The following is an 18,962-nucleotide window of genomic DNA, read 5'->3' on the forward strand; positions in this document are numbered from 1 at the left end:
CCATCACCCTCAGACGGATTGCAAATATTTGCAAGCGGATACCACAACGGGCCATGAGGTGGTCCCAAAACTTCGACGTAAACTTTGGGTCTCGGTCGGAAACGATAGAATCTGGTAAGCCGTGCAGCTTGAATACGTTGGAAAAGAACTGATTGGCAACATCTACGGCGTTATCGGTTGTCTTGCCAGGTAGGAAATGAACGCGTCGCGACAACTGGTCCACCCATGTCGTTATGCTATCGAACCCTCGCTTCGTTCGGGGAAGCTTGACGATGAAGTCTGTCGCTAAGGACCCCCACCGCCGGATAGGGACATCAAGAGGTGACGGGGTGCCTAGCTTCTTCATGCGAGCATCTTTCTTTTGCTGGCAAGTCTGACATCCGCCCACGTACTGTTTCACATCGCGGCTCTTGTGACGCCAGTGTAAGTGTTCTACCCGTCCCAACGTCTTGACATACCCGAAGTGTCCCGAAATAGATGCATCATGCGCCGCGTACAGAACCTCCTTGACACAACGACGCGGCACACAAACCTTTCTGTCATACAGTAGCCTACCATCCGAATACTCAAATGAGGGAAGCAATCGCAACACCCGGGCTTTCTGCACCTCGTCGGTTGGAAACTCCTCCTTCAGCCCTCGCACGATTGGTCCAAACAGTTGATCGTCCTCATACTCCAGCGCAAATGGGAAAGCAGGCTCCACGTCACCAACAGTCAAGTGGTTAAGCGTCGTCTCATCCATGATATGTGGTGCCCGTGACAGGGCATCGCCCAAAACGTGCACACGTCCCGGTCTCAGGTTGATTTTCCCTATACCGAACTGTGCGAAAAGGTCTAACCACCGAGCCTCGCGGCGATTTAAACTGGGCTTGCTGAAGAAATGCTTTAAGACCTGATTGTCGGTGAACACATCAAAGGTAGACCCCTCGAGGTAGCAGCGGAATCGCTTGAGGAAGTAAACAGACCCAAAAAGCTCGCGTTCATTAGCAGTGTAATTCTGTTCCGTTTCTGAGAGCTTCTTCGAGAAGTAGGCGACGGCACGGTCGGCCCCGTTCCCGTCCAATTGAGTCAGCTTTCCGCCTATTGCTCGCTGCGAGGCGTCTACGTGACAACGGAATGGTTTTCCCCAGTCCGGGGCGACGAGAATAGGAGCCGATATTAGAAGGCCTTTCAGTCGTTCGAAAGCCTCATCGCAAGTGGCGTCCCACCTTCCAATCTCGACATCCTTCTTCGTCAAAGCGGTGAGGGGAGCAGCAATCCCAGAAAGTGTCTAATAAAGCGCCGAAAAAACTGGAGAAGGCCGATGAAACTGCGCAGCTCCGTAAGCGAAGTGGGCCTCGGCCACTCACGGACGACGTGAACCTTTTCTGGATTAACCCGCACACTCTCCCGACTAACCAGCATTCCTAGAAACTCGGTCTCAGGGCGGAGGAAAGAGCACTTCTTCGGAGAAACGTAAAGCCGCCCGGACCGCAAACGTGAAAACACTGTGTGCAAGTGCCTCATGTGTTTGTAGCATATCCCCCTCCCTAAATTAGATTTAGATTAGATTTATGACAGTAGAGCCCGAGCTCTACAGTACCTCAGTGCGCGCGCACACGTGTACCCCACGTGTACGGGGGCGCGCGCGCACACACGTGTACAACACGTGTGCTGCCAGCCCCGACGGCTGACAGCACTACAGTGCAGGCCGACCTGCACTACTGTAATGTTATGATAGGTGACCCTGTACATTAAATATGAGCGGACCGCCGGCGGTGGAGGACGACAAGCACGGACTTGTCAAGGATCCTCCACCTAGGTCCGCCCGCTTACTTTTAGGTACTTCCGTCCGTTTTACCTAGGAGTAGCACCGCGCGCGGGTTGAGGACGCGCGTAGCACGCCCACGAGCCGGCTCCGCCTCCGCCCGTCGGTACTGGATCGTCACCCAGTACCGCTCCGGGGCGTCGAGTCGTAGAACCGCTCGCGCGTGCGCGCGTCCTCCCCGATCCCGCTCTACCACCGCTACCTCGAGCCCGTGCTCGGTACCGTGGGTGGGCCGTGCTTCTGTCTTCCCGCCGATCGGGGTCTTTCCGAACTGTCAGTACTCACCCCCCGCGACGTTGGGGGTGATTATACTACAATAGGCAGCATCCCAATACATTTGCAGTTGGAGAGAGTCTTTGTCTAACTTTGGATAGAGAAGTCTCTGTTCGGAGGTTTTTATAATATGACGAACAACGGAGTTGAGAAGCTTTCTGTGGGTTGACGGATCTGAGTTGAACCTTGTTTCGGTGACTTGCGTTGATTGAGCGACAGCACATGGTATATCAGGTCTGGTTTGTAGGAGCCACAATAGCTTCGCTCGAAGAGAGCTATACTGCGCAAAGGTGACATCCTTAGGTAGAGAATCAATAGCCTTGATGTAGCGTTCTTGATAGATACAGAATCCGTTGCTGGTTGTCTCAATATTGGCACCGCTAAACTGTATCCTGTCAAATTCTCTATCTCTACACTGAAACCTTTTCTCAATACTTCGACTTAGCTTTAAATACTTTGCGTCTCCGGCATGTAGACAGTCGTCGACATGCGTAGCACATAGACCGGCGAGCTGATTCGCAACCTTCTTGAAAAAGAGTGCACCATCTGTGGTACTTGCACTCATTCCAACGTCTTTCAAAATGTGGTCTCTTAAGGTCCTTCCCCAGTAATCTCCACTATATGCGAGGCCATATAGTGGTTCTAACAGCTTCAGCAGTCGATTGGGACCAAGTTCAAATTCTGCTGACGGCTTAATGTACACATCTCTCATTAGCTTTTCTGCACTTTGAAGATAAGCCTGCGTAACGTCAGTTGAGAATAGTTGGAAGTCAAATACTGCTGCTAACCCTATTAATATTTTGACTGAAAACTGTCTGGCCGTAGGATTATCGTGAACTAAAGAAGATTTCAGCTTGCCAGCGTAACCTTGAACAACATAGCGAGCCTTGTAGACTTTTTTGTTCGTACCGGAGTCCTTGATTGTTAGGACGAAGCAGCCTCCTATAATGTTAGCATTACGTGGTACTTCATCCTTAGTAACAATTTTCCAGGTCTCCCTCTTCATGAGTTCTTCTATCTACTTCTTTTTAGCTGCTGAGAACTGGCGTGCTCTAGGGTCACTAGGTTTGATTTCTTCAGTGATAAAGGAAGAGGAGGGAGTCTTTGGAGCAAGGGGAGAACGGAATATTCTTGTTTGATAGTGGATAATGGGACTGTGATCTCGGTAATATGGTTTGAGTTGGAAGGCGTTGAACATTTGCCTGTATTATCCTTCCCTGTTCTGAATAGTTATCATTCTTCCTTGAACATGCATAACTATAAATGGTCCTAACCAGTTCTTATACTGTTCACTAAAGACTAGTAATTCGTCTCCTAGTTGATATGTCCTATCGGCTGCTGGAGGTATCTGTCTTGTTAATGCTGCTTGTATTCTTCTTTCGGCTATGATTGCATTCATTTCCATCTGAGCAGACGTCAGTAGTCTCATTCGTTCTTCTTGTGTTGGAAGCTCAGTGTTGATGATGGGAAAACGAGGAGTTATCCCGAAGGTGAGAAATGAGGGTACAAGCCCTTTTTCTCCGATTGTGTCTTTCATAGATTTTACCGCTATGCTGAGAAGAATTTTATTGTGTGCTTGGGGGTAGTCAGCTCGCACTTTTCTGTAAATTCTTCTCAGAGGTTCGTGGAGTCGCTCTCCGATTCCAAGGGAGCTGTGAGCTTTGACTCCGGAAATTCTGAGCTGAATGCCGACATGGTCAGTGAGGTAGCGCCAGCGATCAGAAGTAAAGGATGATCCTTGGTCAACTCGGAGACGGTTTGGGTAACCGGTGTACATGGTACACCATATTTGAATGAAGGCTAACCAAATACCTTCAACACTTTGGTCAAAGTCTTCATCGAGGAAGGCAGCAGCTGAGAAACGAGTGGTCGTGTCGACGATGTGGAGCAAGGCCTTTCAATCTAGGAACATGAGGTCCATAGATAGTTCTTCCCCAAACTTAACGGAATCCTCCGTTGGAAGGGAGGCCCTGAAACGAATGGGGGTTGGTCCCAAGCGCTGACAAGTGTCACATGCTTGGTTAATCTGGTCCAGGACCTGTTTGGTTTCCTGGTTCGTTTCGTAAGGTCGAGCCATGCGGAGCAGGTTGTAGAGTTTATCCGTGGCAGGATGGGAGAATCCTCTATGAAGGCGCAAGAGTTCTGGAGAAGAAAAGAATATGTGCTCACGTTTTGGCCATTCGAGATAGACATGGCCGTTCTTGCGAAACAGAGGAGTTCGTAGTTGCAGTTGAGGACAATGAAGGTGATTCGTGATAGTGCTGACGAATATTCCGTACTTATCTAGTAGACCTAAGCCCATTAGTAGTGGTACGTCTGAGTTAACTACATCTACTTGTTCCATGGTAGCGTGGGCGTCCGAGAGTGGTATCTTAATGGTCAAAGATCCTAACGAGGGTTGACGGTCGTTGCCAAGCGATAGCGGTTGTTGTTGGAAACGAGTCTAAACTTTGTGCCAGTGAATCGACAGTATTCCTTAGCCTGTCTTAAGCCGATTACTGTGCGTTGTGCACCAGTGTCAAGACATGCTCCTTGCAAAGGCATTCTTTGAGTTGAAGCAATGTGGCTCTGGTTGTAGACAACGAATTCGCGGTGACGTGGTCTTCTTTCTCTGTGGCGTGGAAAACGAATAAGGCGACTTATCGCAGAACGACGTTCAAGTTTAAACTTGCATCTCTTTTTAGCGCGGAAAGTTTCAAAATATACAGTTTGAGGTGTAATATCTTGGAGATGGGAACTGTCGCTCGCTAAAAATCCGATGGGATCTATAGTCCGATGAGAATTGGTCTTGTAGTCGTAAAAAGATTCGTTTTTCACGTGGTTGTTTACTGCTTCTTCTGTCTCGTCGGTGTCACTGTCAGTCACGCTGTCAGAGCCATCTGAGTGTCGTGACTCAGAACTGTTTGGGGCATTTGGTTCTTCGAAGTCTTCGAAACAAGTGTCATTATGGTGCTTGATGTCTTCCACATGATTACTAAGTTTATATAGTATGTCCTTGACGTGGTTAGGGCGCGCCTTGATCATGCGTCGTACATTGCGTATGACAGAGGCGGGTTTAGGGCATTCTCAGATGAAGTGATACTTACTACCACAGTTGTGGCAGCATCGTACGTTCCCAAAACGGTCCTTTCCGTTTATAGCATCCTTAAAACGTTTGGACGGTCCAGAGAAGTTGCCACAAGGATTTGACGAGGAGGATCCAGGTCCACGGGGTATACAGTATGTATTTTGTCTTTGGAAATGTATGCCGGGGAGGGTTGGCATCATTGACGGCTTTCTGGGGGGTCACGCTTACGGCTTTCGTTCTGTTTCTGCTCTTGGAGCCAAGCTCCATCAAGTGCAGTATACATCTGCTGAAAAGTCCAAGGCGGCGTGGAAGCAAGGCTTTGAGTCAGAACAGGCTTAGCCCATTCTGTTCCTATCACGGCGTCGTGAAGGTACTCTGGCTTATCAGGATCTGATCGATGCGTTTTGGGCCCTTGTGGTGTGTAACGAGTGATGGTTTCACGAAGTTCTTGTAGTGCTTCGCTGACGGAGCAGTTTTTTGTCTTGAGAATCTGTGACAGACGAAGATTCTGCAATAACTTTCGAACTCTGTTCTGCCGCGTAATGCTGTTGAACTCTTGAAGTATCCGTTGAACCGCTGAGTCGAAGGATGCTTGGGTACCAGCAATGGAGGTGCGATAGAATCATTTAGCTTCGCCATCAAGCACATTGTAAAAGTATCTCAGCTTCTGCTCTTCGTTGAGGTTATAATCATCAGCGACGTCGCAATAGTTATCGATTACCTCGTTGATATCTTCACCTATTTTTCCCGAATAGCGTTCCTCTCCTTTGAATCGAGAAGAAATGTTATGCGCTATCTTCGAGTTCATGCTAAGATGAGAGGTGGGTTGGCTGGTTTGGTTGCTATGGTTGACCGACGGTGATGTCGAAGAGGAAAGACATGCAGACAGGTTTGCGTTGGCAATAATGCGGTCGGGCACATCGGTGAAGAACATGTTGACCAGGCCATACGCAATGCGGTCACTTCGAGGATGAGGGGTATATTGTAGTCCCTTAACCGTGAGGTAATCCCTGAGAATGCGGAATAGCGTGGTGGGTCCTTTCAGTAATTCGCTTGAGTATAACACTTCCGGCGGGAGGTCGTCACGGAGGGTGTTGACGCATTCTTCATTTGAAAGTTGAGGGTCTTGGGAAATGACAGTCGCTAAAGCGGCTTTGATGTCGGCTTGCGTCGATGAAGACGGGCGGTAGCCGTCAAGGGTTGCCCTTATTACTTCTAACGTTACCATAGTAGCGTAAATGGGTAACGCTAATTCCCCAATATACTGAAGATAGTAATATGGAAGAATACACAGGCCGGTTCGGTAAAATAGTGGTGTGATATAACGTAGTGCGATGCATACGGAGATGTTGTAGTATAGTGGCGGTCTCCAGCTATGAGCTAGCTCGAGGAAGAGGTAACAACCAAAAGGGGGTGTCCCGCGGTTGATCGGGACTGTGGTAGAGCAAAGGGGGCGTACGTTGGCCGACTGTAAAAGCACGACGTACTGGTCGAAGTGCGGACCCGGAATGGGACCAGCACTGGAAGGGGTGGTGTAAGAACACACAAAACAGGGGTGAACCCGAGCCTAAAGACTAGTGTCAGACACGGGCGGAGCGCCGAGTAGCGGAAACTCCTAGAGGGATCGAGCGGGACAGATGTCAATAGTGCCGCCAAGGCCAGAGGCTTGTCGTAGCCCGCGACTTGACAATCGTCACAATGCAGGGAGAGAGAAATAGGTCGTGCGACAGTAATACGCCCAGGCTAGAGGCCAGTCTTAGCCCGCGTGGTCGCAACGACAGAGTAAAAAGGAAAACAATTGGAACGTCGAGCGACAGTAACACGCCGAGGTTAGAGGCTAGTCTTAACCTGCGTAGTCGCAAAGACGGAGGAATGGAAAAGGTAAAGTAAAGGCAATAGAAGCCAGGGAAACGTCGCAAGACAGATGCCGACAATGTCGCCTAAGTCAGAGGCTTGTCTTGACCCGCGGTGTCGCACCGTCGAAGGAAATCCGTTCCCAAAAGATCCTTGACTGTTTACTGTCATTGCCCGGCGCCGTCGCTTAAATAAGCGAGGTCGCGGGGTCTTGGACATTGTCCGTCCTACTGTACTACTGTACTCTATTATGTAATGCACTGTACTGTGCCATTACTACTGTACCTTGTCATATACAACCTCCGGGCTGTAATGTATACAGTAGATCTTCCGCCTGTAAGGCACACGTGTAGGCGTCCGCCTGTAATGCCCGTGTGAGCGTGCGCGTGCGCGTGTACTGCACACGTGTGGGCGTGCGCCTGTATTGAACAGGCGCCGTCGGGTACTGTACACATCCTGGCAATGATACCACAGATGTTTAAAAACGAGGTTACGTGTCCAGTTATGTCACCTCGGATACGTGTTCAACTGTGTATCCTTAGATACGTGTCCAGTTATGTGTTCCTAGATACGTGTCCTACGCTTGACAAGTGTATATGGCTATACACGCGTATACAGGGCAAAAATTAACTTGAAGAAGTACAGTACAGAACACGTGTATTGGTGGTACACCTGTACCTGTGCACAAACGTGTACACGACTAGGTAGGTGTAGGTCGTGTTCGTGTGTGATTGTGGTTTGTGATGTGTACTCTTCAAATCGATGTCGACAAGTGTCTTTTTCAAAGTTTTTAGGAATTTAATTCCTGACGTTGAAATTTAGTCAAAATTTAAATTTGCGCGCGTGAGATTCAAATTTCAATTAATTGAAATTTGCCTCAATTGAGGCGGGCCTCTCGCTGACGGCGGGCGTTCCTAAAATGGATCGAGGAGCGATTGTGTGATTCGAAATTGTGCCTGTCGGCAAACGGGAGATCACAGAGCTGACAGTGTAGATGCGCCGCGAGATCCTGGAGGCGGATTTGTGCGCATGCGTGTCGGCCACTCGCCTCGTGAAAGAAGAGTTGTCGCCGCGAGGTGAAAGAACGTGCGCACGGGCGACAAGTGTACACCGTTCTATTGCGGGGAGGCGGGCTTCGTCGGCGACGTGCGAGCTGCTCTGCCACACGCGCGATGGGGCGTGCGCGGAACTCGGATAGTGGCGACGGTTCCTCCTCGTCGACTAAATCTCGGTGGTCGACGAGGCGGAGGAGGTGGAACGGGCGACGGTTGTTTCGTCCAATCTGTGGCCGTCTGCCTCTATATCTACAAGAGGTGGCGCCTGAAACTCAGTTTAATCTGAATCAGTGGCGAATGCAGAGGTGATAGGTGTCGTTGGGCGAGAGTCCCGATCGGCGGGGGCGGAGTCGGGATCAGCGGCGCCGGAATCTTGATCAGCGACTTCAACTGCAATGCGTCGCCTCTTGGCAGCAGCTTCTAGTAGTACAGCTGGACCGTTGGCCGCTCGTTTGAGCCGTGCCATAAAAATTACCAATAAATTGGTCACACATGTGCACGTGCGTGGTATTACACACTAGCAATTATTAGACAGTAATAAATTGGTAGTGTGTAAGGAACCAAAAATTTTCTTGAAATTTCCAGGGGGCTTGTTCGTTAACTTATAAGTATCGGAATTTGCCCGGGGAGCGGGCGGGTGATCTGAAACGTGGACAGGTGGCGCGGGCCACTGAGGCTCTGTGCACAAAGGGGGAAGCACAGGCCGGGGCGCCGCGGGGTGCGGGAGGGGGACAAGGACTGCTGAAGCGTTCGTTGGGTTTGGTTTGTTTGTGTGTGGGTTTTTTTGTGTGTGGACGAAGACGTTCACGGTCTTTGTTCTCGACCTTTATACTCCCACTCGACGCTAAGTCCAGTGGACTAAAAGTGTACTCACCCATTTTTTAGTGGGGTGCTACCTACAAATGCGCCTGTATCAGGCTTAATTAGGCGTTTTGCCCGTTTTGGTAATGAGGATCCTTTAGGAGTATCCTCAAGTTGTAGGTAGTTGAATTGTCTACGTGAGGTAGTGCCACCCACTAGGGACAGGTGGCACAACCTTAAGGATTACGATTGTGGTCACAACTTTTATCAGTGTCTATTTTTTTCTTATGTTTTTGATATTTTTTTTATCATTACCACGATTGTGGTCACAACTTTTATCAGTGTCTATCACAATCGTAATCCTTAAGGTTGTGCCACCTGTCCCTAGTGGGTGGCACTACCTCACGTAGACAATTGTGATAGACACTGATAAAAGTTGTGACAGTGAGGGGAGCCAGAGGGGATGCATCAGTTGTTCAATTTTCCGTCTCGCATGAGGGCCGTGTCATCATGAGGAGCGGTCAGCGAAGGTATGGAAGCTTTTCAGGGAGGAACCTCTTCGAGGAGGGCATATGCAAGAAGTGTGGCGGTCATAGAACACTGCATACAAAAGTGGACTGCAGTCGTCCCCAAGGTGCGTCAAGATCGTGTGGTTCTCACACGTACTATATTCGCAACGCTCGCGGAAGGTGGGTGTGCTGCGGTCTGTGCTCCATGTGCAGGAGGGGTGCTCTGAATCCTCCGCAGTAGTGAGCACGTCGTAGACGGCTGTGAATTTGAAGTGTGGGGATTAGGACGATGTAGTGCAACACGACTACTGTACATCATATACAATGCACAAGCGTCTTCAACCAGGACGAGTGGTCAAAGCAGCCATTCTTCACGGGGGTATCCTCTTGGCACATGCCAAACTGCATTTTGCATGAAGCCTTGCAATCAATTCTTGATACTAGTTCTGAGATCAATCAGTGTCAGCACAACTTTGTATCGGGCGACGAACTAACGGAAGAATCGTATGCACGATGTTCGTCCATCGATCCTTTTAGAAATGTGATAGAGGTATTCAGTTTCGCCAACACTGCTTGCTTGCAAGACTCCTCTCTGTTACCTTCACCATGCAAGATAGAACAGGTATTTATGGCCCAATAAAGAATTAGGGCAAGTCTGTTGATTCTACCTAATTCGCCTTGGTTTCCGTACTTCTCCCACGACAAGAAGTACACCTCTTCAGCAGTCAGACGTTCCGCTTCTGACAGATTTGACGTTGCACAGAAAACTGCAAAGTCGCAGAATGGGTGCCCAAGAAACGCGGTCCCCCAGTCAAATATCTGGTAACAACGCTTCTCATCTAGATACCCGATATTTGCAAGATGAAGGTCCCCGTGCACCAAAGTGTAGGGGATGTCGGTCCCAGACAGTTCGTCGCAGTATAATATGATTTCTGGAACTCTCATCCGCAGCTCCGCCACAGTGGCATCGTTATTAAGAGAGTCCAAGAGAGAGTTCTGAAATGAATTTTGTAGCTGCTCTTTCACAATGCCCACTCCACGAAATCTAGCGCCACTGGCTACCAGCGCATCGATGTGATCAAGAGATCGTTTCTGGAATGTCGCGATCGTTTCTGCGAGTAATCTAACATCCAGAACTGTCGGAACATGTTCCCCACCATCGCGTTGAATAAATGTGTTCAAGCCCAGGTTCACATCAAGCACATCCGGGGTCACATCAGCAAGAATAGAGCTAATGCATTGGGACATTCTCGGTTCAATCGAATCGACAGGGACAGTCTTGACGTATATCCTCTGTGTTCGGGAGTCAGGACCGCCCACAGGCCTCACAGTGCCTACTAAAACGCTTGAACGATGCGTGTTTCGTACTTGATGGAAAACGCCATCAAGTTTCATTTGCCGTGCTAATAAGGCAGGCTTAACCCAGGCGATGACCCTCTTCAGAAACGCGACACGACGCCATGGGGGGAATCCGACTACTCGAAGTGTTCTCTCACTTGCATAGGCTTTGAGCAATTGCACAGGTTTCAACCCCTCAGATGTTTCGTTCCAAACACAGCGCAACGCCTGATTTAAATCCAACCACATCGCGTTCTTATCCCTAACAGTCCATGTGTCGACAGAGTCAGTAATCAGGACACTCTCTCCCACGACGTCGCAGGGTCCCGTGCGTCTGCGAGCTGGCCTGAGAAAAAAAGCGCTAAACCCACACTCTGAATCCAAACTGGATGTCAAACCTTCCAAATTGTCTTCCCATGAATCTCTTCCGAAATGAATTCCTAGTGTCAGCGAGATCTTAGGTAGGTACTTCTGACCTCCTGAATTATAGGCCAGAACACAGCTTCCGTCTGGGCTCGGAACAATGAGATCGTACACAGTACGATCCGTTTTTGCGGACGACAATCCTAGGGCCGCACCAACCGTGCCCGAAACAGCCCGGACAAGGCTTGTCATCTCAATCGCGATGTCCCTTTGCTCATCTTCCTCTAGTTCATCGTGGATATGCAAAAAGGCGTATAATTTGTACAAATGCATCAATGGACGAGCAACACCGACCGCTTTGGTAAACGTCTTCTTCGAAACATATCCGTTCCAAAACTGAGAGTAGTGATTTTTAGCCTCTTCGTCGTCGATAGCTTGAAACCCCATCTCCGTAATGTGCAAATAATCAAACAAAGGATGACTTATACCACAGAAAGTCCAGTTCTTGAAAAAAACTTTTGGGTCGATTCCAAAGCTGCCATAGACGGCTTCAACTCCCAACTTGCCATGTACCAGTGTGTGCGGAATCCCATAACCAGAAAGTTCCAAACATAGACTCCGAACACATTGAGCCAGCCCTCGAAAGTAAAGCTTATTGGAGGAGCTCATGGACCGAAATGAGCGATGTCGGCAGATCACGTCGAACGAATCAGACATCCATGATAAATTGCGATCTGGCACGCCACGCTCCTTGAGTGCCGCTACTGCCGAAATAGAACTTATGTGCATTGTAGCCAGCCTGTTCATTATACGATTGGGCTCGACATCGAAGCCGGAGAGGCCTCCAATTTGCACGATGATATGCCGAGAAATGCCGATCCCCACAATCGGTAGTACGGGGTCCTGACAAACAAGCGCGGAAATTCCAGCAATTACTTGCGGTTCAGAAGCGATTGGCAAACATGCTCTGACATATACGCTGTCGTCCATGTCCTTCAAAGCCCGGAGTGACGCCACTGTCACTGATTTTTCTCTGCTGACTTTAACACGAACCACGCCATGCGTAAAGGTGTTCTCTACCTGTTGAAAGCTCCCGCCTACAACGGAAAATCCCTGGTCCTCAATCACTCTGGCTGCCCACGCACTTATGTTTTGATACCATTTAGGCCTGCGCCAAGGAGGGCGTTCTGGTGGAACTAAGTGCATCGCGGTCTCGAGTTGCAGGTCCCGAAGGAATTCCATAATATTCGGTTCACCTTCATTGCATATCCATTTCGACCGTATCGCATCCGCCCAGGTGACCCACAACATGTCAGGCCGTTCTTGAACAGGTTCCTTGAGATCAATAACTTCGGCAACGAGTACGACGTCTTCATCGCGAGGGGGATCTGGGTTCCTCCACACACATCTTCGTACGTAAATGTGAAATGAAAACACCTTGAAGAATGTGGCGACCAGATCATCCGTCTCTGCCGTCCATGAGTTAACCCAAGCCGCGTCATCGGTTTCCGGCGAGCAGAAGAAAGGAAGCTGAAAACCTCGCGAGCTCTTGCGTAACAAGATGGACTTGCAGTCACGACTAGGGATCATGAAGCGGAAACAGTTTAGTTCTTCCATTTGGACAATGACCCGATTCGAAACGATTCGCGTACCCTTCAAGGGTACACACTTCAAACGTAACCGAATCCCAACAACAGCGTCAGGAACGCGATTATGAGAAAGGCCAAGAGATTTGATCTATGCATTCGAATCTCCAGATATCCTATATGAACTATTGAGCGGTACGTACTACTCTTGGGTATATCTGGAAATGCGGAAATTGTTAATCCGAAATCCAGGCCAACCAGTCTCCGCCGTCCACTTGGCGGAAGCAGTTTCCGGATTTCGTTTCCTGTTGGGGAAATCCAAGGATTCCCCGACATGGAAAGGAAAGAAAACCTCCCGCTCTCCAAGCAACTCTTCCCACGTGTAAATCCTCCAACTCTCCTCCCTTCCAAAACCATTTTCTCCGCCCCGCCCTCATCAAGTAACCTCCTCGACGCCTGACCTCCCAAATCACCGCCTGCCCCCTTCCTCCAGCAACCCTCCGCCAGGCCTGTCCACCCTCTGCGTTCGCTAAACTCTCCCCAACTGTGCCTAAACTCAAACCACTATCTCTGCCACCCCCTCCTAGAGCATCCTCCACGACATCCAACCCCTTCTCCTTCTCTTACCTCACCGCCTGCCCCTCTTTCTTTCCTCCACCAAATTCCGCCCTCCCTGGCCACTGTCCACGTTCGCGGACCACTCCCTACGCCAACGCTTGACCCACTATCTCCAACGGCCCCTCCCAAATCAAGCTCTCCAACATCTGTCCCCCCTTCTCGCAAACCACCGCCTGCCCACCGTCCCCGTTAGGGAACCACTCCCCACCTCCCAAGCTCGACGAGGACATACTATGGACAGCGGCGGCTCAGGCTCTATGGGCCCTGGTAATCTCTGTCTGTAACTCGTCCACAGTTGCCGCTTTCGATATACACAGAACGGATCTATGTTGGGAAAAGCGGAAATCAGGTATGATAACAAAATTCTAATTTACGATTTCTCGGTTCCCAGTTACACAGAACGGCCCTAAATTAGCGAGTTTGTGGGCAAATGGAAAAAACACGCGTTACTTTACGGACAACGTTATTTACCCAATTCGATTCTACCACTCTGAAAGCACTTGATTTCGTAGAGGCTTCCTGGCTGAACAGGAAACGCCTCACTACTTCTGAGACAAAGAGATATTCTCTTTCGTGCTTTTTTAAAACGCTGTTGATTGAAGAATGTCATGTTTTTCATTCTTAGCTTCTGGTGGAGAAGGGGTCATGAAGGCTTATCTCCTCGTCGCCGACCAAACGTACTAAAAGGCTGACACGTGTATGTAGTCGTGACATGAAGGAATGGAGTGCGATAGCTGCCGCAGTGCACTACCAAAGGTGCGATATTGAGGATCCTCCCAAGTCAAAACTGTCACCACGACACTTGGAACCATCGGTAGTTACCTTCAAGAGCGAAATTACTGCTCTTGGAATATGTGATACGGAGCACTGACTTCTCATTCCAGGACACCGCAAATATCGCTTATCAACGATCTGGTACCTCCTGCAATAGTAAACCATAAACCGAAGGCCATCGCCTTCGATGCGCAGTCCCTTCACACAACGGTTCATGTTACCTCGTCTCTGTCCACCTCACACTCTGCATCTGGAATAGTGGCGCTAGCACGTAGGCGCCAGATGGGTGCCAGATTTGAGCGCACGATGAGGTAGAGAGATGATTCTGACACGGTACCATATCGCGAGCACAGTTGCTGAATTAGTCTGCATGCCTCATTAATGCCACATTTGGCCTATTGCATGTGCATCACGAATCGCTTGCTTCTGGCATGTACCTCTCTATCATCCTGAAAACGTCCTTGGCACAGAAATGGGAACATATGTCCAATGTACGGAGTCTTCCTGCGTGAGCGTCCTCGAGCCGTGCATGGGTGAGCACGAGGAAGACCACAATGCACAGAGTGATGGGGATTTCTCAGCGGTCTCGTTGCAGCGTAGATATAGCTCTGCTTTTTATCGCTCAGCTTGATGGACTTTCGGTCTTGCAAAGTTGTAGATCCGAAAATGGTCAACCACGCGCGACAGGCGTCATCCAGCGATTTCTTCCATGAACAAAACAGGTATGCACTACTGCGTATGGCTACCTCGTTAATGTAGACTTGTCGGGCTGCCCGTGCCTGCTCGAACTCGGAGAAAGTGCGTTTTAATTGACCACGGGGACAGCAAATGGTACTCGTCATGCTTCTCGTGACCGAATTGAAGTTGTAATTCTGGAGAACGTGGCTTCACGAGGGTGTGATAATAGTGAATGAGTGTCCAAGCACAGCGAAGACATCCTTGACGAAAGTGTTGAGGACAAACGGTGAGTCTGCGATCACGGCTATGGCTACATCGCCAGGCAGTTCGATGGCAACTAGACAGGAGGCACGTCGAGGGGCAACCCCAAGAATGACGCCGTCAAGACCGCCTGACCTTGTTACGAGAAAGCGACGCCCTTGAGTTTTGAGAAAGCAGCCAGGGGTTGGTGTGTCTGGGATCTTCAGCGCTCCGGCCCATGAAGTCCCGGGAAGATTGCGTAGCGCGGATAGTTTTTGTTCCCATTCCATCGCCACATTTGAGAGTTGTGAATTACTAGGGTTAGGAATTGAACGCGGGTGCTTGGCGGTGTAGATATGTGAAGCAGACAAAGCGCTCTGTTGGTAAGGCTCTCTCAAAAGAGAGACGTGCAATTGAAGTGTGTAGTTAGCGGGATCAATGAGCAGACGGTGCGTTCCATGCGCTAAGAAGAAACAGTAATTAGGTAGAGTTCAGAAAACTATCGGATTTTACTTGGCCCTAAATATATTTGTTAAAAGTAAAAACGTTTTCAGAAAACTTGAGATGTTTGAAGCCGGCAAAGAAATAAATGGATTATTTAGATAATTTAGGGTTTGGTCCGTCGAACGACGACTCGGCCAATCTGGTTGGTGCGCCACTCACAGCCGCCCTTGCGCCGCCGGCGATCCAGGACTACCCGTCTCCCTCATCCTGCGAATCCGTCGTTTCCATCGCCCCGGTCCCCCACCTTTGTACTTTGAACAGCTAACGAGGCGTCTGCGCGAAGCACTTCAGAAAACAGGCGAGCACAATGGCGCGCGGGCCGAAGAAGCATTTGAAGCGCTTGAATGCGCCGTCTCACTGGATGCTGGACAAGATGGGTGGGGTGTGGGCACCGCGTCCGTCGACCGGGCCGCACAAGATGCGCGAGTCGCTTCCGCTCAACCTGATCCTGCGCAACCGTCTCAGGTACGCGCTGACCGGACGCGAGGCGAACATGATTGTGATGCAGCGGTTGATCAAGGTTGACGGGAAGGTGCGCACGGACAAGACTTTCCCCGCCGGGTTCATGGACGTGGTGACGATCGAGAAGACGGATGAGACGTTTCGACTTTTGTACGACGTGAAGGGACGATTCAAGCTGCACCTGATCACCAAGGATGAGGGGGCTTACAAACTGTGCAAGGTGAAGCGGCAGCAGACGGGTATGAAGGGCGTGCCGTACATCGCGACGCACGATGCGCGGACGATCCGATACCCGGACCCGGTGATCAAGGTTGATGACACTGTGCGCGTGAACATTGGGACGGGCAAGATAGAGGATATCCTTAAGTTCGAGGTGGGCAACCTGTGCATGATTACAGGGGGACATAATATCGGGCGTATCGGTATCATCCAGTTGCGAGAGAAGCATCCGGGATCTCATGAGATTATTCGTGTGAGAGACGCGATGGGGCACGATTTTGCGACGCGGAAGACTAACGTGTTCATCATCGGAAAGGGAAGCGAACCAGCGATCTCGCTACTCAAGAATAAGGGTCTGAAGAAATCGATTATTGAAGAGCAGGAGGCCCGGGAGAAGGCCAAGCCCGTCGCTGTGTAGACATTGTGTTTGTGTTGTTGGACGACTCAAAACGAGTCATGATGTAGACGGGAGGTGCAATAAATCCGATCTACAATAAAAGCTTTGCGTTGCAAACGGCGAGAAATCGAGCGAGGTGTTGCAGTAGGCGCGAAGGAATAGTGCGGTGGTAGCGGTTAACAGGAAGGCATTAGGATGATCGGGAGTGTGTCTGCAAGTTGGAGATTTAGCGTTGTGTGTGCGGGTACGGGGATGAAAATTTTCAGGTTTTGGAGGTCCGGCGTCGGATTTTAAGTAGCGGACGACATGCCGATTGGAAAAGTGAGGGGAGCACTGAGGCTCTTGCAAATAGAGCAAGGCATCGCATACGAGGCTGGAGACATGGGCTCGGATGGCGCAGTATTGCTATGTTATAATGGACAGCAAAGGCAGACGCCCCGTGCAGCTGCGCACCACAGCATGCAGCATGCCCTGCGAGGGCTGATGAAGCCGCGGTGTCCCCCGGTGTGGAGCGCGGGGCCTGGCGGTAGTGCGGAGCAACGCAGCGTTTGCAGCACGCGGCATGTGCAGTCCCGCAGGCCGGGGGGGGGGGGGGAGGGCGGACGGGCCGCCTCTTGTAAGAATGTGGCTGTCGAAGCCGGCGGTTGCGTCGCGCAGTCTGCGGCGCGCTAAAAAACGGCTGCGCGACGCGCGGAACCGGTGGGGCTTGTCTGCGCGCGACAAACAGGCCTTGCCGGAGGCGGGGGCGGGGCAGGGACGGCGGGAGGGTGCAGCGCGGCACGGGGGCGTGTGCTGTATGATCGCACTCGCCCAAAGGGATTATGGCGGGAAAATGGCATAATGCAAGGCGGGACGGGGGAAGAGGTGCGCGCGGGCCAAGGGCATGGTGAGGCGTTTGTCGGAAGACCAGGCGCGTTGTCTCCTCGCATCCTTACAGTGAAATAGAAAAAGGCAAGCAGTTACAGTCACAGTTAAAGGGAAGTGCATGAGTCTGACACCAACTACCCCCTGAGGGGTACAACGGTAAGCTTCGGGTAATTTACCAGTCACAATATTACTTGCACCTGAAGCACCCTGTACTACAGGGTGCTTCAGGAGACACACGAAACATACGTGTCCACGTGGAATGGATGGAAGGATGAAATGCGGTGGGGAAAGAGGGAAAACAGGAAAGGGCGAAAGGCGAAAGGGTGCGTTAATGGGGAAGAATTAAGTGCAAGAGTGCATTGTGAAATAGTGCATAGGCGGGAAAGAAGGTGAGGGCGGTGGTTGTCTTACACAGACGACTACAACAGCGGGTCTCGTGTACGGGAGGCAGGTGGGGACGTGGTATGAGACAACACGGTGGGAGAAAACACGGTGGTGGTTGCTTCGCACAGACGAGTAGCGGGTCTCGCGTTCGGAAGGCGGATGGGGACGTGGTATGAGAAAACACGGTGTGAGAAAACACGTTGCGTCCGGCACCAGTGAGGGTTCGACGAGTGTATCATATGAAGCGACGGTGGTGTATTTATACGAGTTTATAGGAATAAAGCGACTCAGGTGTGCCACGTGCGATGCGTGGAAACAGGGATGGAAGGACGCGGCGGAGGAGGGGGGGGGGGAGAGCGGGTAGAGCCCTGGTGGATGGACGTGGACATGTGGAGGGGCGTGAAGGGACAGTGCTGTGGGCTCGCTACTGCACGGTGTCATGGTTTCGAGCGGCGGTGGGAGGGGAGATAGTTTATTTTTCGTGCGCCTTCATATGAGAGCTGTGTTTGTGGCCATGTGTGTGGCGCCCGTGTACGGTATATCGCGCCAGTCCCCAGGCCTCCACGAAAGAGGGGTCGCTCTGCCCACACCTCCGGACGTCTTTGCCATTGAGACTTTGCTACCGTCGCCACTTTCGCTCGTGTACCCCCCACTCACCCTTTCCCCCATACGCCGCCCCTCCCTCCCGAATCGATCTACGTACCTGCTCACTTCACATTCTGTCCCACCCCCCCCTCTCCATTACTTAGACACAAAGGGTTGTAATTTTAACCCAACATTCATCTCGTCGCATCATGATGACATTAGCCACCAATTTCTATGAGGAACAGGAAGACAAACAGGCTGCAGTTGATATAGTTCAAAACATCATGGCAGCAGGTAGTCGTAATAGAGAGAACGTCAACAATCCGCGCACTCGAAAACACACACTTGAAAACGCCCTGCAGCTCGAGAAAGAATCCAAAGTTGCTAAGCTTCGCGACAAAGTCGCGGGTCACGAAAGTGATACTGTAGCTAATGATGAGGACATACAAGGTATGTTGTATACAAGTCAGGGTCACTATGACCGCAAACTTTCACAAGTTAATACACGCAGACGTCAGGCAGTTTTATCTGGAACTATTTCGAAGGTGCCAAAGTTCGATCCCCTGTCTGTTTCTGAATGC

At 50.6% G+C, this 18,962-nt stretch overlaps 5 protein-coding genes; 2 read left to right on the top strand and 3 right to left on the bottom strand.

The window, feature by feature from the left end:
* Positions 1-9,367: 9,367 nt before the first annotated feature.
* On the top strand, positions 9,368-10,033 carry CHC_T00001973001 (hypothetical protein). XM_005712863.1 is given in 2 exon segments: positions 9,368-9,607; positions 9,608-10,033. 1 exon segment carries the CDS (start codon positions 9,368-9,370, stop codon positions 9,605-9,607), a length of 240 nt encoding a protein of 79 aa, XP_005712920.1. The 3' UTR covers positions 9,608-10,033.
* Positions 9,829-12,684, bottom strand: CHC_T00010096001 (Aminoglycoside 3'-phosphotransferase and Choline Kinase family). Its single transcript, XM_005712864.1, has one exon. The coding sequence runs from the start codon at positions 12,682-12,684 to the stop codon at positions 9,829-9,831; it is 2,856 nt and encodes a 951-aa protein (XP_005712921.1).
* A 1,756-nt stretch (positions 12,685-14,440) lies between these two features.
* On the bottom strand, positions 14,441-14,887 carry CHC_T00001975001 (hypothetical protein). The gene has a single exon (XM_005712865.1). It carries the CDS (start codon positions 14,885-14,887, stop codon positions 14,441-14,443), a length of 447 nt encoding a protein of 148 aa, XP_005712922.1.
* A 782-nt stretch (positions 14,888-15,669) lies between these two features.
* CHC_T00001976001 (hypothetical protein) lies at positions 15,670-15,798 on the bottom strand. Its single transcript, XM_005712866.1, has one exon. The coding sequence runs from the start codon at positions 15,796-15,798 to the stop codon at positions 15,670-15,672; it is 129 nt and encodes a 42-aa protein (XP_005712923.1).
* CHC_T00010147001 (40S ribosomal protein S4) lies at positions 15,775-16,672 on the top strand. XM_005712867.1 is given in 2 exon segments: positions 15,775-16,566; positions 16,567-16,672. 1 exon segment carries the CDS (start codon positions 15,775-15,777, stop codon positions 16,564-16,566), a length of 792 nt encoding a protein of 263 aa, XP_005712924.1. The 3' UTR covers positions 16,567-16,672.
* The last annotated feature ends 2,290 nt before the right edge of the window (positions 16,673-18,962 follow it).

This window comes from Chondrus crispus, genomic scaffold (assembly GCF_000350225.1).
Source record: "Chondrus crispus Stackhouse genomic scaffold, scaffold_120, whole genome shotgun sequence".
NCBI classification, from domain to species: domain Eukaryota; phylum Rhodophyta; class Florideophyceae; order Gigartinales; family Gigartinaceae; genus Chondrus; species Chondrus crispus.